Raw genomic sequence first — 25,015 nt, 5'->3', positions numbered from 1 at the left:
TGGAGAGTGGGTGTTGGGTTACACAAGGCACCTAGGAAGATTGTGGGCAATATATGATGGGATTAAGTTGGCGTGGCAACGAGGGCTTAAAAACATCCTTGTGGAATGCAATAATATGGCAGTTGTTCACGTTCTTAATGACACGAAATCGGATTTTAGCGCTTTATTGCTTGCTAGAAGTATAAAAGGTAGTATCATGCAAAGAGTGGAATGTGAAGATTGCTCATGTCTTTAGGGAAAGCAATCAAGTTGCATACTTTATGGCAAATTTGGGTGTGAACATGCAGCATGGGCTAGTGGTGTTTGACGAGGCACCGAGTGAGACGATGAATTAGTTACTGAATGACCGGCTCGGGATAACCCATGGCCATATGTGCCCAATGTAGGGGTGGTGTTTGAACTTTAGGGCGATGCCCTCTTCTTGTTTGATAAAAAAAATACAAACACATGAATCTACCTATATAAATCCAAAATCAGAAGAGTTGAAGAAAGGGATGGAGGAGTTGAGGGAGATTGGGATTGTCCCACTCCAACAATTCCCACCATTCTTGAGCTGCCAATATCACTCTCAGGGTGGGAGGTGGACAAACATCCAAATGCAGAGGCAGTTTCTTCATCAATCTCGGGCACTGCACAATCTCGATGGTCTCGATGGAGTTGCAGATCATCGTTGCCTTGCATACACGCTTTAGTCCCGGCAGCTCATGTAAGATCAGCTTTTTCAACTTGGGGAGGGTGACGGAGCCTCTTCCATCATCTTCGAATATCTCTTGCAGTTCCTCTCCACACACCTCGATTTCAATATATTCAAGGTTGGGAAAGCTCGATACAGGCAACCCCAGCTTCCCCACCTTGCTGCATTTGTAAATAGCTAGCCTTTTCAGAGAGGAGAATACAATCTTTACGGGTGCAACTGGTGCGATCACGAACCCCTTCAGATCCTCCAACTCCACCAGCACAATATCTTCGAGAGTGGAGATTTGAGGCAGTAGTAAATCTTGATGATCGCTGCTCAATATGCGTTCTATTCCTCCACAGCTTTCGATATTCACTCTCTTGAGAGATGTGGGATCACCCAATCTCGGAAAGTCATCCACGAAGCAGGTGCTCAGGCCCTTGCATCGGATCATTGTTAGGTACAAAACGCCTTCCCCCGATACCTTCTCATCTTTAAGGCTGACTCCACACAAGATCAACTCATTATTGTATAGTTCGAAAAATCTGTAGCGAGCAGTGTAGCTGTATCCTACTCCTATTCTGTAGCAAGTATCATGCACACGGCTCGTAACAAAACGGTTAAAATCACTCACACTTTCCACTCCTCCGCTGAACTCCTCCAGTTTTTTGAAATTCTCAATTTCTTCAATTGGTACTAAGTTATGAAATGGGAGTTTCAGGTGCTGAAGATTCCCGAGTTTGAGCAGCAATCCTCTAGGAAGCATCTTCAGCGTACGCACATCTAGTGAAAGGAACTTGAGATTGAATAACTCCTCAAGTCCACGAGGCACTTCCTCGATGGCTGTATACGAGAGGTTCAACTCCCTCAGTGCCTTCATATTTCCCAAGTAGGGTACATTTTCAAGCTTAGAACAGAACTCAAGGAATAAGTTCTTGAGGAACTTCAAGTCACAGATTGAATCTGGCAGCGTCGTGACGTCAGTTTCACAGAGATCAAGAGTGCTCAGGTGCTGCATTTTGGAGAAGAATGAACCCGTGACAGTGTTCAATAGACTCCCACATAAAACCAATGTTGAGAGGTTAGGACAATCGGGAGAGATTCCATCTCCGATTCTCTTTATGCCACTCATCATCAAGGACACCTTCTCCAAACCATTTGTCCACTCTTCTTCGTCGGGGATTTCCACCAAAGAGTAGTTACCTGCTCTCACCATATATCGCCCCTCGCCAATCATCAACGCCATACCTCTCACAAGATCGTGCATCTTCACGTATTCCTCAAAAACAACACTTTCCAATAAACACACATTCACTAATTTCTCCAATATGGAATGACCTTGGTGAATTTGCCCTCTCCGACTCTTTCTTTGATCCATCAACCCCTCTGAGATGAACTTTCGAACCAAATCCTCCTTAAGTATTTGGTAGTCCTCGGGATATAACGAGCAGTACAGGAGGCATAGCTGAAGAGTATTGTATTCATTATTCTGGCTCTGATTACCTCTGTTCAACTGATCGAAACTATATTTCAATACTTTGAACACCTCATCTTCTCCCATGCCCTCTTGGCGAACGACGCATTCCTTTAGTTCAGACAAAGCATTTTTCCACGTATGAACAGAAGCCTCGCCCCTCATGCTTCCAGCCACGCTAATAATTCCTAGTGGCAAACCATCGCACAGTTTTGCTACAGATTTGGCAATTTCTTCTACTTGAGAACCTAGCGCTATCTCATTCCCCAACGTCTCATTGAACAGCTTCCATGCCTCGTCCTTACCTAGTTTTTCAACCAGAATCACTTCTTGGCAACGAATTTGGCGACACACTTTCAACGACCTAGTTGTTATAATCAACCTACAGCACTCCACAGATATAAGACACCCCACCCTTAACATGTCAATATATTCCCACACATCATCCAATATGAGTACTGAATTCTTCATCCGAGACAACACGCTATGCACCCTCGCTGCTCTTTCGCCTTCATTGTCCTCATCCACAAGTTCCACACCTAACAGACGAGCTATCTTGTCTTGTAAACTCGTGACACTAAATTCTCGAGAGACTGTAAGCCAGAACACGCGTCTATGAGATTGCTGCACGAGTCGGTTGTTGATGTGCTTTACCAGAGTTGTCTTGCCCACACCACCCATCCCATAAACACCAACGCTCGACACTCTCCCGCTCTCCAAAAGCTCCAAAACCCTTTCCAAATTATCATGAAACGCTTGGCCAACCATCCCATTCGCCAACAATATCTCTCCCGTATTCCCACTAACATCAAGTACAAGTTCCCCAAAATTCCGACTTTGCTCAACAAGGGTATCAACTTCGTCAGTCAGTTTGGCTGCTCTTCCCCCATCCATCAACCTCGTTACGAATCCTTGTGATTCCACTTGACTCCCCAACTCAGTAACTTCTTCCTCAATAAATTTGACTTGTTCCAACCATTCCTCGACTTCTCGTTTCCTTTTCTTTCTACCTGAGCGCTCTGCATTCCTGATCTCCTCCTCCACATCACAAGCCCTAGCACTCAATGACTTCAATTTCTTTTGCAGAGTTTTTAAACTGACCTCAAAATCCTTTATATTCTTCACATTGTTGTGAGCATCATCAGCCGTCTGATCCATCACCTTAGACAAAAACAACTCCCCCACCTTTGAAAACAGCATCTCGAAAATTTTGGCTAATGTTCTCTCCATTTCGCTCTACTATGTGAATTCTATACAGATTTACAAATGATTATCTGTCACAGGTAAACACAATTGAATCACAAATTAATAAAAAAAAAGTCGACGGATTTCAAAAAGTACTCAAATGTATTTCGATTATTTACTGTTTCTATACTAAATGCAAAAGGATTAGCAAAAATCTTCATCATTAATTACATTATACTGTATCTACTAAATCGAGAGAGGATCACCTGAGAACTTGAAGGATCAGCTGAGATAGAATCTATCAGTCAGAAAGATAATTGAATTGGATTGGATTGGATTGGATTATACAAACAAGTGTGATTAGTCAAAAACAAGAATTGAGAACTGGGGTTTGTGAGTTGACTTGAACAGCTGGGGATGCTTTTAATTTAGAATTGAAGTGTTGAAATTTGGATAGATCAAAACAAAACAAAAAAAACCAATTTAATTACTAATTGAGGAATTTGAGGGGATCATGGAATATTTTTTAACAAATATTGATATGATAATATTTTGTTATGCTTTAATTTGTTCTTTCAGTTTTGCCTTCAAAAGTGAAAAAAGGTTAGTTAAAAATATGGAAATCCTAAAGTGTATATACTCTTGAGGGCATCAGCAGTGGGGCGCCCTAAGGCGCGCCACATCATCATATTTTTAATATTTACAAAATCCATACGAATTTAAAAAAACTAATAAATTAAAATACGAATTTCAAAAACTTCATTTCATTTAATAAAAATTAATACATTACAATGCGAATTAAAAAAAAACGCAAACTCAGCGACGACGGTTACGAGCCCACACTTCTTCAATTATGTCGCTCATGAGTTGCGCATGATCCTATTAGTTGCGCATTGAGGCCTGTCTAGATAGAACCTCATTGAAGCCTAACGGTAACCCTCTATCGGGTGTCTCGGTCGACGTGCCGGACGAGCTAGATGCACGGTCATCTTCATTCCAATCGGTGATGCTTCCGCCTTCATTCTCGACTATCATGTTGTGCATGATTATGCACGCATATATGACATCGGCGATGACTGCCTTGTACCAGGAACGAGCCGGCCCTTTCACAATTGCCCACCGTGATTGGAGCACACCAAATGCTCGCTCGACATCATTCCGCGCCGACTCCTGCTTTTGCGCAAATAAAACTCTCTTCTCACCAATTGGGCAGCTGATCGTCTTTAGGAAAACTGGCCACCGTGGGTAGATGCCATCGGCCAAGTAGTACCCCATATGGTATTGGCGTCTGTTGGCAGTGAACTCGATGGCCGGGCCGTTGCCGTTACATTGCTCGGTGAAGAGGGTGGACGAGTTGAGGACGTTAATGTCGTTGTTCGACCCGGCTACGCCGAAGTAAGCATGTCAGATCCAGAGTCGATGGTCAGCGACGACTTCGAGGATCATCGTCGGGTGGCTGCCCTTGTATCCACTTGTGAATTGGCCTCTCCACGTCGTCGGACAATTCTTCCACTGCCAGTGCATACAGTCGATGCTCCCGAGCATCCCAGGAAACCCGTGCGCTGTCTCGTGCATCTGCATCAGACCCTGACAATCAGTGGCAGTCGGCTTGCGCAAATATGTGTCGCCATAGGCCTCTACTATCCCCCGACAAAAGCGCTTCAGACACTCGCGGCCTGTAGAATCCCCGCAGTGGAAGTACTCGTCAAAAAGGTCCGCCGTGGTGCCGTATGCCAACTGACGAATAGCAGTCGTGCACTTTTGCAATGGTGTAAGGTCGGGTTTGCCGATGCCGTCCTCCCGAAATGTAAAGTATTCATCACGTGAAGACAATGTCCGAACAATGCTGAGAAAAGGTACCGCGGCATTCTAAACCGGCGGCGAAAAACAGTCGGGCCCCATCGTGGTTGATCGGCAAAATAGTCTTCAACCAGACGTCTGTGAGCTTCCGGGTGGTCGCGTCGGACATACGTCCTATGTCGAATAGGCCTATGGACTTGCTCAGCCACCGCTGCCGCCTCCTCCTCCTCGCGCTGCATTGCCGCATAGCATGCTGCCATGGCCTCTTCAACGGCTGCGTCTAATGCTTCTGACGTCGAACTACCGGACTCAGACGAACTAGAACTATTGGTGTCGTCGCCGAGATTCATTTTGGTTGGATGTTGAGAGAGAATATGTAAAGAGATAGTCGATATGTTCGTATGTACAAATGAATGAGAAACGAGATTTAAATAGAAAATCAAAAACGCGTGCCATCGTCCGCGACCATCGTCCGCGTAGCCCACAGTGGGGCGGACGATGGTGCGGCCGATGGCCTATCGTCCGCGGCCATCGTCCGCGTAGGCCGCAATGGGGCGGACGATGGACATCGTCCGCGCTATACTCCGCGCCCTTAGTATAGGGCGCGATGATCGTCCGCGACCTATGTCACGCACCCGCAATGGGGCGGACGATGGCGGGCGCGGACGATGCGCGCCATCGGGCGTGCCATCGTCCGCCCCATTGCGGATGGCCTGATACATGACATTTTTTATCTCACTAAAAAGTTAAAATAAAACATTTACTCCCTCCGTCCCATTTAAGATGTTCACTTTTCCTTTTTAGTTTTTCTCATTCAAGATGTCCATTTTTTATATTTGAAATTAAAACTCTCTCGTCATTAAAATATTCAATTTCTTTTTTCACTCCACTTTATCACAAACAACTAATCCACTTAAAATTCAGTGCCACTGAAAAATGTGGTCATCTTAAGTAAGACGGAAGGAGTACTTTTAATTAATAATTTTATAGTCTTATTTAGCGTGTCAAATAGGAAGAGGATAAACCGAGATAATTGTGTTTCTATTTTTTAAAAATATTTGAGAGTATGGCTATAAGCCCAAGTCCTCGGACAAAATTTCTCCAGCCCAAATCAAGAAAAACACATGAATAAAAGGATAGCAAACATCAACAAATGATAGAAATTACTAATTCCACAAAAAGTAAGTGCAAACAAAGTTACGTTGCATAAACCAAAAAGGCTCTGCCTTTCTTATTATATAAAACTTCATTTTACACATGAAAGGAACCTAAAGAGGCAAAACAAAGAACTTAATCTACAACTAATCTATTTTTCTCAACATATTTGTAGAGGGGCACCTGTACATTTCTCTCATAAAAGGAAAATGAGAAAAAGAGAAAGACAAAGACGAAGATGAATTACAAGTCTAGTTAGGCAACGGGATATCGGCAAGATCCTCTCTATACGGAGCATTTTGCATCTCGACTCCTCCTTGATGCCCGTTTTCCATGGAGATCGGATCAGACTTGGTCGGGTCGATGAATGTCACAACCCTGTCCTTTCGAAACATGAGATAGATAACCGAAATAACATAGATTGCCATAAGAGGAAACACTAGGATTCCAATGAACACATTCCCTAATTTTGGCAAGTCATTGTGGATAAGCCACCCCACAAATGCAGTGCTCAAGTAGTAGATGTTGATGCCGATGATCCCCAGCCCTAGGATCCATGAAAACACGATAATCTGCACAAGCATGCACACTTATTAGGACATGATCTAACATTCTAGATTTATCGAGCTAGCTAGATTGATTAGTTCACTTACGTAGATAGAGTTCTTGTGAGGTCCCATTTTGGTGGCGCTTGTGCTAAATTTGAGAAGTGGGATTAGAGCGAAAGGTAGCTCGAAAGATAGTATCATCTGAAATTATTAAAGTTAATTTTCATAAGTGAAAAATATTTCATTTTAGTTTGTTGCTTAGGTTAGTTTTAGATGATTTGTGTACAAACCGATGCAATAATGATGAGTCGACCAGCTCCGGAAGATCCTCCTATTATAGACACTACTAAACTAGGTGTTATGGCAATGCACCTTGTCATCAAATTCCTTGTCCATTTTCTCATCTTGAGTTCCAAGAATCCCTACAAAAAAAAAATAGGCAATTTAGTGTTTCAAATATCGTAGAATTTGCATATTAATCATCTAGTACATTGTTATATTCAATGGTGGATTCAGGTGGAGTTAGCGGATTCGACCTCCGCCGACCCATGAGGTCCGGAACACTCTATTAAATTCGATCTTCTATAATAATGTATGCTAAAAATGGAACTTGTAGGGTTGGAATTTTCGGACATAGGGTTGACAACAACTCAGAAAGACCGAATTTAACAGTAGAAGATTATGGTACTCGTGGGTCGGCCGACCCCATGCACTCCACCTTAGCTCGTCCCTACTTTCATTGCTGGAGATGGCCACTGCTGCGCCACCTTTTCCTTTTGATGCCAACGACAATTTTTTTTACTATGTTCAATCCTATGAGTTCCGTTTTGTAGGTCCATTATTGGTTATATATATATATATATATATATATATATATATATATAGAGGAGCGTTATTCTCCTATTCATCCCTTAGATCCTTTATTCTTCTTAATATGGGCCGTTAGATCTCATTCATCAACTGTCCAGATGATCTGCATTATTATACTATAATGGTGCATTATTAGTCGGTGTGCATTATTCAACTGAAAATCTGCATTATTACACTATAATGATGCATTACCGTCGGATGACAAAATCGTGGGGTTGAGATTAAAAAGAACAAAGAACAAAAAACAAAAGATACAAAAAGGAAATGAATACATCCTTTTATATATATATATATATATATATATATATATATATATATATATATTGTACCTGCATGATGTATTGTCCTGCATAGGTGCCTGTGATAGTAGAGCTCTGGCCCGAGGCCAACAATGCAATGGCATAAACAGTAGAACTTGATTTCCCCAAAACATTCTGGAAAAAGAATATAATCAGGATATTAGAGATGACCCATAATTATATGTGTATTTATAAAAGGCAAATTGCTAGTCAAAAAAATATATAATTTGATTAAATTCTAATTCATTTTGCTATTTTAAAAATCATAGTATGAAATATTCATGGGCGAACAATATGATCGCGTACACGTAGTATACTATTATTGATGTTTTTCTTAACGTAGTTTTTTTTATTATAAATAGACGACATCATTTTTTATAAATAAACAATCTCGTTCAAGTCACTGGTGATGATGTCCATATTTTATTTTCAAGTTGTCATATCAGATATAGTATCACCAAAGTATTTCGTCTCAAACATATTCATTTTTAAAATTTTATGATGAACAACATACTTTGACCAGATTTTATGATTTTTTCCAGCCATTTACCATATTATTCAAAAGAATGAGAATTGAATTGGTTTACCTTGAGTAGGAAGGATGCAGAATTTAGTGTTAAGTTGCTACAACTATCTTCGTCTTCACTTGAGAGATCATCTGCTAAGCAAACAGTGCCGGACACGGAAATGACAGCCACATTTATCAAAAAGGCTACAAAAAGTGCAAATCCACTTTCCATCAAGAAGTATCGACAAGCATCCTGAAATAAAAATAATAATCAGAAATACAAAATTAAAAAATTTACTAACATAAAAATGATATTTCATAGACATGTTTATCGATAAATTTAATACCCAAAATCTAACACTATACGATCAAGCAGCCAAGTTGAATATTGGCACTAGCTCAATAGCCTGCCAAACCAAAATTAATTACTTCCTACCCAATTAATTCATTGACTCGTTTTAGTTAATAATTTTGAGAAAATATAATTAAACATGTTGCTTTCATTTGTGAACAAATGGCTTCGACAAAATGCAAAATATCCAACACATATTTACTTACATTAATGCCACGAACGGAATTAGGTATCTTTCTTGATAGCACTAGAGCAGAATGAAGAAAAAGATTATGCCTGCAGCAAAAAATGAAATAAAATCTATTACTATCAATTAAAAGACTTAATAAAGTGAAAATCAACACATTTCTCTTGATACCAAAAACAAAATTTAAATTCAATTTATACAAATTTAACAAACCTCTAAATATATTTTGTAATATTTCTTCGTATTTATATAATATGAAAGAGGAATAAATTCCTAATTATCAAATTTAAATAATTAAATAAGTACTAATATTTGAAAAAAATATAATTTTAGCATAAAATGAATAAAACATCCTTAGAAAATTATCAAAATTGTTGAGGCAGCCTCAACAAATATTAGAATATCGTTAGAAATAAGATATAAATATAGAAAGGAACATACGGCATAACGAGTGCACCGAGCAACGCGATGGCATCACCGGTGGCGCCTTGGCCTATCAACTTAGGCACAAACATTCCCTTCATCACTTCTTTAGCCGGAGGTTTCACATAGCTTAATTCTCCAAAGAAACATGCTGCCATTATGAATACTAATATTGCGATCAATAATTCCAGCTTCCTAACCTGTTTTTATTTAACAAATAGTAAAATATTAGTATTACTTAGAAATAGTATATTTATTAACAAATAATTAAAAAATTACTTATTGCACCTTTTAATATTTTTGTAGCATATATATTTTAGATGATGGTAATTTATTTTTCTTAAGGTATATTCGAGTGGCATCAAAGGTTTTTTTTCAGGTTTAGTATAGAAGGATTTTAAATACACAGAATAATTATTGATTTTATACCTTTTTTTCGATAAATATTGATTTTATACCTTACTACACCTATTTTACAAAATTATTTAAATGCACTTGCAATCTTTTATTTCATTTCTAAAAATAACAAATTTAAAAAGAGAAGATAAACAGGCTGTGTATATCCTAAGCAAATTTAACAATTTTTGTGGGGTAATAATAGTTGGTTAACTAGTATGTTTATTCTCAAATTATGTGAATAATTTGAGATAAATATATTGGAAATCATATAATGTTACCAACTAATTATCCGATCCATTTTCATAAAGAAAATGCTATCATCATATCCATTGTCATCTTGCTGATTAGTTGTTGGCTAAGGTAAATTTATAAAAAAAACTCCAAATAAATTTATAGTGGAGTTGTTGAAGACGTGAAGTCTAGATATTTAAGCAAAGAGTGAATTAATTAATTTATGTTTAGTTGATGATAAACTTAACTTTTAAATATAATAAATTAAAGACTTACACCATATTTTTGTAGACCGAGCAAGAGCAGAGTACTGCACCCGGTGCAGAGAACCCCAACCCAAACTGGTATCTTAAATAAGATGTTCAGTGCAAATGCCGTCCCAATCACTGTCAAAAACAATTTTAATTAGTACAAACAATTTTGCATTTATAATATTTACTACTTATAATATTTATGAATTATCAAACTTAGTTGTGATGTGTACAATAATACTCAATCACTGGTCTATATTTTAATCTACTTAAGTTTTCTTTAAAGAAGACGTTAAATCAAGAATTTACTCAAACATATTCGGAAATTATATTTAATTTTTAATATTTCATTTGATTATTAAAAACTATGTTTTGAATCCGTCACTATTTACCTTCTGGGATGTCGGCAGCGATGACGGCTAGCTCAGCTAGAATCCACAAGCATAATTTGACGAATATTGGATACTCAGCTTTGCAATGCTCCGCCAAATGTTTGCCTACATTTACATGAATAATAAATTTAACTGATTTTATATCTAGTTGTTTTATATATTAAAAATTAATAAAAGCAATTTATTCATATAATGTTAAATATATTAAATATATTGCGTATTGTATATAAATGTACACATACCGGTGCTGACTCCTAGATTTGCTGCAAGTGATTGAATTATAAGGGCAAACACCAATCCGATAAGTATCACCCACAACAGCTGTAAATATGCAAATATAATTAAATATTACGTGTAAAAGTGGTTTAATTTCTATTAATGTATAATCATTTTGCTAAAATTCATTATAGAAAAACAAACAGATCATTTTGCTAAAGTTCATCATAGGGCAATAAATATCAAATCAAACACCCAGAGTTCTAAGAAATTCAATCTTCAAGCAACATTTACACTATTAACTATCTTTCTCATTTCATTAAAATTATGAAATTCATTTTAAAAAAATTGACTTTCTTAAATAATTACATGGTTGATTATGATTGGGCAATAAGTGACGTGCTCCTCTACACTACAATATGCAAGCGCAACATACTCAACGTCTCACAACGTCAGTACTTGCACAAGAAGAGCATTTACACGCCGTTACCCGTGGCCAAAATCTCCAAAAAAAGTTCACAGATAGGGTCCATTTATTTTCACTTTCTCAAGAAAAAGCCAAAAAATGGGCGGGTATTGGTGATTGATTTTGTGACCATTTTATGAATATTCGTTAAAAAGGATTGGTTTATAATATTTATGGAATCATTTCAGAAGAATTAAATATTCCATATAAGGAATAATTCTTTGGGGTCAAAAATATAGGAGAACCGCAAATTCAAAGAATATTCTAGCAGCCGAAAGTTATAAAATTCGTTTGAAAAAAAAAAAAACTAAGTACTCCCTCCGTCCCTGAAAACTTGTCACATTTCATTTTCTACACTGGTTTTAGAAAAATAATACTAATAAATAGCTAAAGTGGTGAGAGAGTAAAGTAAGAAAGAGAATAACATAGATGAAAGTCTTCTCTACATTATCCTCTCTTACTTGATCATCTATTCACTTTAAGTATTTATTATCATTTCTCCAAGACGAATACAGAAAAGAAATGTGACAAATTTTCAGGGACGAATGGAGTAGTTAGTACTAAAATTGTCACATTTATGTGAGTAATTAGAAGTGCGTTTGCAATTTACATTAAATTAAATGAGATTATAAGAAATCAACAAAAGTGTGCATGCATGGGTTAGTTAATTACTTCATAGCCGTGGTTTGCTCCCGCCTGCAAATCAGTTTCCACTGCAATTAAGATAATTAATCAGCATTAGTGCCACCAATATGTAATAGTTTCCTTTGTACACGACATACTTTCTCATTTTAATCTAGTTCGAGTTTTAAAAACAGCTAAAGAAATTGTGAAAGAGTTGGGTAAATTGCCCTGGTCAATCTCGTAACATTATATAATGACTTATTATATGACTTTATTTTTCAATTCTCTAGTATCAAAAAAATCCAACATGCTATATTTCTGAATGTTGTGTGGTGTGTGCATGCGTAAAAATTTAAGATATGATTGACTAAGTGTATTAAATGAAGTCGTTTACTTAACCAAAATGTTTTGTACACAGAATTTTTTGTCTGTCAAATCTTACATAATTTTCCCTAACTCATAGAACCATGTGACAAGTAAGAACATTAAAAAAAACTTATCTTTTAAAGACGCAATTACTTGCATTGAAAAGTTTTTAAAAATAAAAACAATTTAGGACGAAAAAGAAAGCATTCTTAAATTAAGGACAAATTAACTTAATCTTCTGTGTTTTAAGATGTTTTCATTTGCGTCCTCTGATTTTAGTTGGGCACCAACAATAAGGACGTTTTTTAAAGCGTTGATGGTATGTTTAAAAACACAAATTAACATTCTTAATTATATCAAAAAGTGTCATTATCGATTTTTTTGTTGTAATAGAAAATGTCAAAATTATGCTATAATTAGTCATTTCTGAAAGCTACGAGATGGCCAGACTACGATCAAACTCAATAGTACTGTATTATAGAAAAAAATAAATGAGATTTTTTATCGTTAACGTACTGAAATAAAGAACTCTGAGACATTTTATTGCATACGAAAAAGAGAACGAGACAAAGAGAGCTTACAATTTCCCGGATCAAGGTAAGCCAATGAGACCAAGAAACCAGGTCCAACATGCTTCAAGAAATTTTTCCACCCAGGCTCCTAAATTTTCAATAATCCAATAAATTATTTTCCCCTTTTTGATGGAAAAAAAACATATACTATAAAATTCTTGAATAAAAGCCATAATTTATGAATATGTATACCTGTTGAAATTGGTCTTCCTGATCAAATTCTTTGTCTCCGGCGGCGGCGGGCGGCGTATGCACCACCGCGACAACACGGTTGCTGTTCCCACCGCCACTGCCCTGCTGCTGCTGCAAGCTTGCCATTTTTAGCAATAAATGTGTGTGTGAGAGTGTTTTTTTCTTTACTGAAAAATTGTGTAATAAACCACCCTTTTATTTATATTGGAGGAATCTTGTATATTGCCTGTCCCAAGAAGAACCTCTCATTTAATTCCTCTCATAATAGAGTACCTTTGTTTTATGGAAGCTATATATCCACCAAAATAATATTCGTCACAAAAAGGAGATGTTGCTAATTAATTGGATTAGGATTATTGTAATCTTGATTAATTGGACAAAGGCTCTTGGATTTACTCTAGTTAGAGGTCAAATTTGTTAACGAAAATTCAAGATTGTGGTAAAAATCGAAGTGTTTGTCATGAAACTTGCCGTAGCTAATTAACAAAGGGATGAGAGGTAGCGTGTTGTCTTTTATTTATTCTTTGGGGACTCGTTTGGTAGTGTATCTAGTGACTAAACTTTGTAAAATACTAACAAATAAACTAAGGAGTATACTATTTGTTTCATTGTTATTGTTTAATAAATTCTACTCCATTCATTCTAAAAAAATGTCACACTTGTAGGATGACAATTGATTGTAAGAGTTTTTGTTCTGTGTGCCAAGTACAGAAAGAAAATACTACAATTTTTTATATTAATATGAAAAAAACTTTTTCTGAAAATAAAAATATGACATCTTTAGTGGAACAAACTAAAAGGAAAGTGTGAACTATATGTCTATTAGTAATTTTTCTAATGTGAACTGAATATTTGTGATAACGTTTGGTTTATTTATTCGAATTTTAAAAATCGTATACAATCGGGCTGAATTTAATTAATTGCGTATATCTATATTTATAAGCAGCTTAAAATAATTGGTTAAGGAAAATTGCAATCATTAGATACTAATACCGCTACCATTTTCAATCTAATAGTATTAAATACTAGTATAATTTATTTAGTTCCATGTTGTTAATACACAAATTGCAATCATAAGATACTAGTAGAGCTATTATTTTCAATCTAATATTAAATACTCCCTCCGTCCCGGATAATTTGTCTCATTTTTTCATTTCGGTCCGTCCCACATAATTTGTCCCATTTCACTTTTACCATTTTTGGTAGTGGACCTCATATTCCACTAACTCATTCCTACTCACATTTTACTATAAAACTAATATATAAAAGTAGGACTCACATTTCACTAACTTTTTCAACTCACTTTTCATTACATTTCTTAAAACCCGTGCCCGGTCAAAATGAGACGAATTATCCGGGACGGAGGGAGTAGTACTCAACAATAGGCCTGTCAAATCGGGTACCCGCGAATACTCGATCCTGAATTTCCCAAAATCTAATACTCGATACCCGATCCGAAAATGATTTCGGGTACCCGGATACCCGACTCGGGTATCCAGTCCCAAAAAATCAGGTATCCAATCCCGATTTTAGATTTTTATTTTATTTTTTTTATTATTATTTTTTTAGGAAAATTAGCTACAAACTTGTAGTCCGAATTTGATACAAACTTAAAGTATTTCGAATTTAAGAGAAAAAAAAACTACTACAAATTTTTAGAAATAAAAAATTCATAAGTTATAACACCCCTTATTCATCTATAATAAACATCACAATTCATAGTGAAGGATTTTGGGAGTACATTTAATTATTTAATTTCTAAATAATAGAACAAATACATTATTTATTAAATTTAAAAAATACAATATAAAAAATCAGATAATTCAGGTAATTTGGGTATACCTGATGGGGTATCGGGTTATCCGATACCCGATAATCCAAAAATCATATGCCCGAACCCAATCCCGAAACCCGAAAAATCGGATATCGGATATCCAATTACCCGATATTTCGGGTTTGGATATCGGGTATCCAAATCCTAATATCCATTTTGACACCCCTACTCAACATTATATAGTCAGGCAATGCGGAAATGTCCACATTATATTTAATCTTCAACTGTGTAATTTATATACACTAGTGTTACCACCTGTCCTATGCACAGGACAAAAGATTTTTAAATATTGAAGATATATTAATTTAAAATAAATAATATAGAGTAAATAAGTATAAAAATATATTTACAAATAAGAACTAATTAAAATAAGTATTTGTAATATTATAAACAATTAAAAATATTATAAACAACAACAAAAATATATTTGTACTTCTCTCAACCCACTCTCAATTAAACATTTCATATTTTAGCAGATGATTGTATACTATTTTAATATTTGATATGAGTGTAGTAGTATAAAATAAAATAAATAACAAAAGAGGAGATATGTGGATGAAATAGAATAAGACATACAAATAAAGAAAAATATAATACAACTATTTACAAAAGAAAAAAAAAGTAAACTATTTGAACGAATAAATAGTTCACCAGTTTCAATTAACAAAACATAAACGCAAACAAAAATATAAGAAAAAAAATAACAAACCAGTAGTTCATAAGTTTTGAAATTGCAACATAATTGTTTATAACCAAAAACATATTTTTTCTAGAATTTAGTAGACATGATCAAACGAATAAAAAAATCACAATTAATAAATTTTTTTTCATCAAAATTAAATTCAATAGTACATAATAATATTTTAAAAATTATAATAAAGAAATAGAACTCAAAGTCATAAATAAAATTATCTTATTAGGTAGTAGAATAAATTAAAATCAACTCAATTATAACTATATGTACTTCTAGTAATTTAAATATAAATATATTTATAAATTATATATCTTGAATATAAATATATATTTATAAGTAATTTCAACATATTTAATTAAACTAATATATTATATATAAAATTGTATATTATTATACACAACAACAATTAATGTTATGCAATATTGTTCTTTGTTTGATTAATGAACTTTCTAATTTTAGAAACTTTTTTCTCTCTAATCAGGTGGAACTTATTATCCTTTGACAATACTTAAAAACTTTTTCTTTCTATATATTCACCTACTTTACCAATTATGCATTAAATTGTAAAACAAAAATATTTAAATTATTTTTATAAGGGTAAAATAGATATAAATACCATAGTTAAAAAATGATGAAGCTTATTAATTTTGTTAACAGAATTTATTTAGTAGTACTCCCCCCGTCCCATAAAAGATGTCACACTTGTGGGACGGCACGAGATTTTAGGAGGTTTTGTTTTGTGTGTTAAATGAAGAGAGAAAATATAATTTTTATATTAATGTGAGAGGGAACTTTTTCCAAAAATGAAAATGTGACATCTTTTGTGGGATAAAATAAAAAAGGAAAGTGTGACCTCTATTATGGGACGGATGGAGTATCACTTGAATACAAACACTTTAGATTTGTAGCTTTTTAAGAAACTAACATATCAAATGGAGATATAGTTCACAATATAATTGGAAATTTTATAATAAATCACAATTAACATAAATAATTATGAATCTCCATAAAAAGTGTAATCCTATACATTTTTCTTAAAAAACTTAACAAAGAGAAGGTGTAAAAAGTTATGTACAGTTCATTTATCAATTTGCTCATTATTTTTTTCTCAAAATCGTAACATCGAAAAAATGATACTAACGTGCTCCAACTCAACAAAGAGAAGGCACCAAAGGTTATGTATAGGATTTCACTTTAACAGTTAATATCATCTCCATTCATAAACACTACATTTAAACCAAAAGAATTTGTATTCACCAAATAAATATATTTTTTCAATTGTTTCTACGTATTTATATCAACAACACGTTTCACTTAAAATAACGATAAAATTTTATACATCTTATTTGTTTTGAATAATGTGACAATTTACACTACTCTTTTTATTATACGAATCCATACAAACTTTGCAAGTTTATATTCATTTTAGATATTTATAATTTCATCTTTTTTCATAAGTTATTCTATAAAGTTGGTATTATTATATAATTAATTGGAGACTAATTAAAATATTTTAAATAGAATACTAATTAAAATATTAAAATATACATTAGTAAATATTTTAATCAAGTAAATATAAGATGAAACTTAAAAATATTAAATATTTGCGTTGTCGTTTAGCTTGTGAATTACTTCTAAGAAGAAGCATTGCAATAATGAATAAAATTTAAATTTTAATTCAAATAAAAAGGCAAATTAAACTCTTAGCACAACTCCTTTTAACCTAAATAGAAGGAAAATTAATATATAAATATAATTGCTTAATCAAAAAAATTATTTTAAAAAAACATATTATATAAAATTTAATAAACGGTAGTAGTCAAATAAAACCAAACTTTTAAGATCTACTGTCGTCCGCCGCTCCGGCGATGATTGGGGGTCTGCACAGCCGCCTCGATGCACTCTTTCTCCTTCCTCTTTCTTCTTCTCACCCTTCTCTTTCTACGTTTCATTTTGTAGATTCAATGTTGCTTTATAATTGTTCCAAATCTTACTTGGGAAGCTATCATTTCATTGGACCAATTTTCCTCCAATAAATTTTGACACCATTCATCCAAATAGAGAATTTTCTAAATACGGGCCGTTATATATTAGCTATTACACATCATCTTCTCATTTTCCCTTCAAAAAAGGTGTTAAAGTAATTTCAACCAACTGTCATTTTTAAGTAGTATAGATAGGTGACAATGTTAAAGAGAATTCTTGAAACTTGAAAACAAATATCATAGAGTTAAAACTTGAAACCCCCAACAATAGTGTAATTTCTAATTATAGGTTTCTGAATATCCAAAACTCAACTTCAATTATACTAAACACATGGTTGGCAATTGAAACTAAAATAATATATTACAATTATCCCACATCCGTATTCACATAGACTTGACTATATAAGTCTAATGGGCCACTCATCCTATAATCAATTGGTTTTAGGATAGAACCCATAGATTTCTATCATGGTATCAGAGCGGGTCTCCGATTGTGGGTCAAATTTAACTGATCCAGTAGTATATCTGGACTGAAACCGAAAAAAATGATTGACCCAACAATATATTTGGGCTTAAAATTTGGGTCAGTGGTCCAACCGATCAGAAAAAAATTGAACAAGTAGTCCAATCGATCAGAAAAAAGTCCAACCCCTCCAAGGTTCACCTTGAAGAGTTTGAGGGAGGGTGTTGACAATTGAAACTAAAATAATATATTACAACTAGTGTTGGCAATTGAAACTAAGATTATATATGAGGGAGGGTGTTGGCAATTGAAACTAAAATAATATATTACAACTATCCCACATCGATATTCAGACTTGAAACCACTATATAAGTCTATTCACATAGACTTGAAACCACTATATAAGGGTTTGAGATAGGGTGTTGGCAATTGAAACTAAAATAATATATTACAACTATCTCATATCGGTATTCACATAGACTTGAAACCACTATATAATTCTAATGAGCCACTCCTCCTATCATTTGAGGGAGAGTGTTGGCAATTGAAACTAAAATAATATATTACAACTATTCCACATCGGTATTCACATAGACTTGAAACCACTATATAATTCTAATGGGTCACTCCTTCTATCACCAATTAGTTTTAGGATGAACCCATAGATTTCTATCACCCATCATTAAAGGTCAACTTAATTAATAATCTTGAACTTATCCAGAAAACGTTTGACACTCTACAGAACTATGTCATTCACCTCTTTTTTAAATATAACAAGTCAGGACTTCGATGTACCTTCATACCCATCTAAATATTCCATCTTCAATGTAAAGAATTTTCATTTTTAGCATTAATTTTGTAGTTCTCTTCTTGGCTATAACTTCACTATTCCTCTTCCCTTTGCTTAAGAAAAATCATTAATTTTGTTTGAATACCTATTCTGTAGTTCACTTAAAATATTAAAGTCAACATATGCATGTTGCAGTCGATACATCACCTCACATGTGTCATCGCGCACAAATGAGGATCCTCTGCTGTGCAAGCAACCCCTGCTGTTACTCACACAACAATAAAATAATATATATTTATTTTATATTATATATTTAATTATTTTATTCATATGGGTGTAATAATAGGGGTAGCTGTGCAAGCTCACACAGTAGAGGATCCCCACCACATCGTGCATGTGCCCACCTAACTTGAGAGGCACGATTAGTTGAGAGTGGATCCTGGACCCGCGCCTCGAAAGCCTCACACGCACCCCATATCTCGTGGTCCCGATCCAATGGCCAGCCGTTGTGGGTGCGCTTAATATTCATTATAACAAAGGCTATAAGCGTTTGTGATTATCGGAGTGGCCAACCAAATAGGGTACGAAGCCAACTTCCAAATTGTAGTAATCAATATTATCTACTTAGTTATATTTATAATAATAATAATAATAATATTCTTGACATCAGCTGCTCCAGCCAATTTATTGTACACATCATCGTTATTACTAATTTATTGCTAACTGCAATCATGAACATTGTTTATTCCTCTCTTATCAATAACGAGTTGATTAGTGATCAGTTTTGTTACAAAAAATAAGTGGACATTTTTTTTTGCAGTAAAATTTCTCCTTATTATATGGTAATAATACACGGGTAAAGTTGCTCCTCAAATGCTCATACTTATCCTAAATCCTAACCCTTAATTCTTAAATAAAACCAGTCACACTCAAATTGAAGGATTTGGTGAACAAATTTAAAATTCACAGCAACAAATTAATTGATGCTTCACCGCTTCAATCATTTTTTATTTCATCATCTTTTAGGCAGAACGACATATTCAGAATGGCAAATTTATTGCAGCTTCACCGCTTCAATCATATCCCAAGTTTTATTGATTTTATTACATGCATGTATTGTTCGTTGTTGGATATAGATAGTATACGTGAGTATTAAAATTCCATATAGAATCCATAATTGCTCTAAATATTTAATGAAATTGTTACAATATTGGAATATGAGTACATTTTAGTATAATTGAAGAGTTTTCACGGTTTGCGATAGTAATTGTTAAATGCAAAAGGTTGAGAAAGAGTAGCAAAATTCAAATATTGAGATAGAATCTATAAAAATCACTTAAAAGTTAAGATATGTAGTACTAATTAATAAGTTCATTACTCATCGAATTTTATTGAGATAGAATCTATAAAAACTAGTACTCCACTAAAAATAGATGCAATAAATGTATGTTAATCAGCCTAGTGGTAGAATGCTTAATGCGCGAAACCAAGGGTCTCGGTTTTAAGTCCATCTTGTCGAAATAATTTTCACAAGGTTTTCGTTTTGCACATTAACCACAAATTTTGCTTACATAGAATACATATACTTCATTGACTAAAATTTCCAGTGAGAATTAAACTGAATGCCTACATTGCTTAAACAATCAGTGGTACTAAACGACGTAGTTTGACAACCGGCGAAACATTGTATTTGTGGTGTATGTAGTTGGGCAAAAAGTTGACATCTCAACGGAGGAGCAGGCGCCTAACTTCCGAAGGGGAATTCCTGTGGCATGTTATTTAGCGCACGCATGATATTGCTAGCCACATCCAACAGTTGCAGATACTCGTCTGCTCCGTCTACAAGACACTGCAAACGCATCAGGAGAAAGAGTTAAATCAGCTCTTGATCGGGCACCACAGCAGAAGATGCACGAAAACATAGAAATACCAAGCTTTTTTTTACCTTATCTGCCTCTCCAAATTTCTTGCATATTCTTGCTTTCTGGTCATCTGGTATGTCATCTGATTCGACAACTACATCATACAACTGAAACACGAACGTGTTAGCATATTCAGCAGGAAGAAGCACAACAAAACAGTGTGGAACAGAGTATCAGCCCGCACATGATTAAGCATCTGAGAAGCTGGATAACCTTCAGCAATCACATTTTTTACTTCTTTATCAGCTATGTCAAAATCACCACTTTTGCAAGCTGTAAAGAGAGCCTGCACTACACCATCGGGGATGACCTAACCAAGGACGTGTTATCAGTTTTTAATTAGATAAAAATGGCATAAATAGTTTAGAAAGCACAATTTGTCCCTTAATCACTGATATTCAGCAATACCATGAACATATAAGCCTAAGCCTTGAGGTGGTAAAAGCAACAAAATTTAATACATATTTCTGTATCTTCAAATGCAAAGGATGTGCCATAGAGATGCAGACAACCAAAACAGAGAAACACATCGGTGTCAAAACCATTAAACCCACACACATGCACATGATCAGACGCAAGCACTTCTAGTCTCAGAACATGACAAATCATCTAAGACATCATTCACAAATTCTGTGGTGCAACTTACACCAGACACGCTGATTAAGTCCTTAGATGATATTGAGGATCCGAATAAGCGAGCAGCACTCTGTACAAAAAAGGGAATACGAAATTTGAGATAAAATGCTCAGAAAAATGTAATAAAACAATGACAAATTACAGGTTCAAGCGTCCCCTTTCCTTTAGTAAGTCATCCCGGAGAGGACTTATTTCTAGTACTGCTGGAGTTTATTTGAAATTCAGAAGGTTACCCCCCCTTGGGTGAAATTATAGCCATCTATGGCCATGGTAGTATCCAACTTACCAGTAAAGTATCTATGGGCCAGTACTATTTAAATTTCCGAAATGGTCAGTATCCCAGATCAGTTATGTGACATAGTCTAGCTTTGTGCTTTGTTGAGTAATGAAACATACCTACTAATTTTCTCTACTATGTTTGAATACTTTTACACACGTCTCTATATTTTATTGTTCTACAGGTTATTTTCCTTGTTTTTGGTTTTTAGTATTCGATGCAATATCTTGAATTACCATTACATCCACAAATTATTGGTCCTAAGATTTCTGGAAAAACATAAAACGGGGAAAAATAATGTATCATGTAGTTTCCCGAAAACAATTCGAACTATGTAAACATGCAAAAATACAGGCATCTAAAAAAGTTGAAAATCTCAGCTAAGTCTTACTTGTAGATAAGTTATAGCACGACGCATATCACCTTGAGAGATAGAACTTAAGGTTGAAAGTGCCTACAATGAAGCATTAATTAGAAACTGATCTGAAAAGAAGAATTACATGAACATGCAAAAATGCACTGAAACAAGCCTAAGATATCAAGTTTGACAAACCAAACCTCTGAATCCAACTTAAGAGCTTCCTCATTGCAGATATAAAGAATGCGAGATGTCATAATTTCTTCTGTAAGTGGTTTGAATCTAAACTTCGCACACCTAGATGCAAGGGGTTCGATAATTCTGTAAAAATCAAATCATTCCTAAAGTCAGTTCAGAGAATATTAGATTTCATCTAAAAAATACTTGCAGTTCCGAGAACTTAAAGCTTTAGTAACATATCATGATCCAATCAAAGACCGTTATCCATGTTAAACATTTGACAAAATTTTCCTCTAGCATGGAGATGAGCCTTTGTATTTGCTTGCAAAAACTTGCAAAGAACAATACTTTGTATTAATGAATCATACTACAAGAAAATTACAGATAGATACAAGAAACAACTTGCAAAGATGTAAATAGTAATGTTGAGACATGTGTTGTAACAGAAACCGAGCAACGTAGCTACTAGCGGTACTTATAGTCTCAGAATTTATCACAGAGAAACACTTGATATGAAAACAAGATGCAACTCAGCTACAGAAGGAATTGCCAAATCTCTACCTGCTGATGTAGTTACAAATGAAGAAGAATCTTGTAACTTTTGAGTATGTCTCCATAGTGCGTCGCAAGGCATTCTGCGAAGCCATAAATCAAAAACTCACTAAGATATCCATTATCCATCATAAAAATAATGCATTCAGAACCAGGAGACTTGCCTGGGCATCTTCAGTCATCGAATCTGCCTCATCAAGAATTATAATCTTGTAAGGTGGGCAAGGATAACCACTACAATCAACAAGAAAGCAATTAAAATGACAATAAGGGAGGAACCGCATAAAGATAAGATATATGCTTCATTCGAAAACATATAAAGTATTACTACCCTTGACGTGCAGAGCCAACAGCAACAGCAGCAAAATTCTTAATTTTCGTACGAACAACGTTTATCCCACGATCATCACTAGCATTCAGCTCCAGTACTCTAGACTTGTATAACTCAGGCCTACAGAGAAAGACCGGTTAGTTCAGGAAAATCCACAATTTCACATCTTAACAACCGTATCAAGCGAAACATTAAGGAAATAGCACAACATTGTGTTCAATTACCAAATATATCTCCACTTTCCCTAATTATCTCCACATTACATGCTACACCTCAAGTCAAAAACACCACACAATACAAACTCACCTAATACTGACACTCTTAACATCAAACATCAAAAATCAAGCTAAGATAAGTTATTTTCAATAGATACACTTCCATTTTCTATGTTTAACTCACAATTCACTGAATTATACAAAAAACCTTTACAAGCTTTCCCCACATTATATAAGCTCTTTAAAAAACACCCCCTTAGTACAAATCATCACAGCAAGAAATCTGAGATTTACCCGTAGAGCTGATGAGCAATGGCGAGAGCTGTAGTCGTTTTCCCAGTACCAGGAGGCCCATAGAATAGCATGTGCGGACACTGGAAATTTAATCAAACAACACCAGTGGAAAAAAATTAAGAGGGGAAAAAAGTTGAAATCGAAAAGCAAGAAAAAAAAACAGAGAAATTTTACATTAGTGGTTTCCAAAGTGTTGGTGAGAACTCGAACGACCTCTTCCTGGTGCGCAACATCCTTCACTTGCTTCGGTCGACTAACAATTCACAATATGCAAAAATAATCAATTTTCCAGGAAGGAAAACATGGAACAAAGTGAAATTAGTAAGAGTATGCTTGTCAGAGTGAGAGATGGAGGAGGAATCGATTGATTACTATTTCTCGACCCATTGCTGAGAACTCGGTAAAACTGGCGCCATTGCTGCAATGTGGAAATGAGCTTCTTTCCCTTCAGAAATTAAAGGGTTTTCTATTTTTTCAGAAAATTGTGATTTTATACCTCTTTTTTGAGGAATTTTTGTTTCAGGCATGTCATTCAAATATGATAATGATTAAATATGTTAATTTCTAATAATTGGATTGGTGGATGAGTTTTGAAATAAAAATAACTTAGGTGGAAATGACACAGATTTTAAGTCTAGGTGGACTCGATTTATCGCTCATTAATGATGGTGAGATAAGAGACGAGACATGCACGGATAGTGCGTGGCCACCATCATACGGGACTAAATGAGATATTTGCACGGATTGTGCGTCTCGCCCCGGAGTGCATGAACCATGCGCTAGTGCGAGGCTTTGTTCCTTTATTATGGGTTTTAGGGTTTTGTCAACCAAATTCCACTCAACTTGATCATCCTTATTTCCACATCATTAGAGCTCAAAACTACTCCCTCCTTGCATCAATACAAAGCCAAGTTTGGCTGGAGTATTGAGTATTAGTAAGTGGGTTTAAAAGGTTAGTAGAAGGTAGGTCATACTTTTGTACATTAGTTTTATAGTTAAATGTGAGTTTAATAAAATTAGTGGAATGTAAGGTTCATTACCAAAAGTAGTAAAAAAACAAATGGGACATTTATTGGTGGCTACAAAAATGACAAAATAGGACGATTATTGGTGGACGGATGGATTATAATTTTTGTTCGCATATTTTTTGTATCATATTCATGTTTTATTATTGGAGAAGGAGATGGATTGAGCAGAGAATTCAAGGCAGATTGAGCAAGAACTAAGATTAATTCTTTAACAACTTTTATCTAAATTTTGTTAGATTAAACATGTTTTATGTTGTTTTTGTTGATTCA

At 34.8% G+C, this 25,015-nt stretch overlaps 3 protein-coding genes across 3 annotated transcripts; all 3 read right to left on the bottom strand.

The window, feature by feature from the left end:
* Nucleotides 1-230: 230 nt before the first annotated feature.
* On the bottom strand, nt 231-3,804 carry LOC121781130 (probable disease resistance protein At4g27220). The gene is made up of 2 exons (XM_042178831.1): nt 3,602-3,804; nt 231-3,424 (listed from the first exon to the last, which is right to left on the bottom strand). Exon 2 carries the CDS (start codon nt 3,378-3,380, stop codon nt 474-476), a length of 2,907 nt encoding a protein of 968 aa, XP_042034765.1. The 5' UTR covers nt 3,381-3,424; nt 3,602-3,804; the 3' UTR covers nt 231-473.
* Nucleotides 3,805-6,342: 2,538 nt separating this feature from the next.
* LOC121780752 (metal transporter Nramp5-like) lies at nt 6,343-13,416 on the bottom strand. The gene is made up of 13 exons (XM_042178377.1): nt 13,187-13,416; nt 13,004-13,082; nt 12,105-12,145; nt 10,993-11,071; nt 10,751-10,855; nt 10,384-10,493; nt 9,496-9,677; nt 9,074-9,143; nt 8,595-8,768; nt 8,038-8,142; nt 7,129-7,260; nt 6,944-7,039; nt 6,343-6,862 (listed from the first exon to the last, which is right to left on the bottom strand). The coding sequence occupies exons 1-13, from the start codon at nt 13,310-13,312 to the stop codon at nt 6,542-6,544; spliced, it is 1,620 nt and encodes a 539-aa protein (XP_042034311.1). The 5' UTR covers nt 13,313-13,416; the 3' UTR covers nt 6,343-6,541.
* A 7,060-nt stretch (nt 13,417-20,476) lies between these two features.
* On the bottom strand, nt 20,477-24,225 carry LOC121780547 (replication factor C subunit 2-like). The gene is made up of 12 exons (XM_042178135.1): nt 24,090-24,225; nt 23,892-23,970; nt 23,718-23,797; nt 23,209-23,328; nt 23,042-23,111; nt 22,887-22,960; nt 22,346-22,466; nt 22,179-22,241; nt 21,521-21,580; nt 21,059-21,184; nt 20,898-20,981; nt 20,477-20,801 (listed from the first exon to the last, which is right to left on the bottom strand). The coding sequence occupies exons 1-12, from the start codon at nt 24,131-24,133 to the stop codon at nt 20,697-20,699; spliced, it is 1,026 nt and encodes a 341-aa protein (XP_042034069.1). The 5' UTR covers nt 24,134-24,225; the 3' UTR covers nt 20,477-20,696.
* Nucleotides 24,226-25,015: the final 790 nt, after the last annotated feature.

Source organism: Salvia splendens, chromosome 20 (assembly GCF_004379255.2).
Source record: "Salvia splendens isolate huo1 chromosome 20, SspV2, whole genome shotgun sequence".
Taxonomy (NCBI): Eukaryota; Viridiplantae; Streptophyta; class Magnoliopsida; order Lamiales; family Lamiaceae; genus Salvia; species Salvia splendens.
This window is presented reverse-complemented; position numbering and strand designations above follow the sequence as displayed.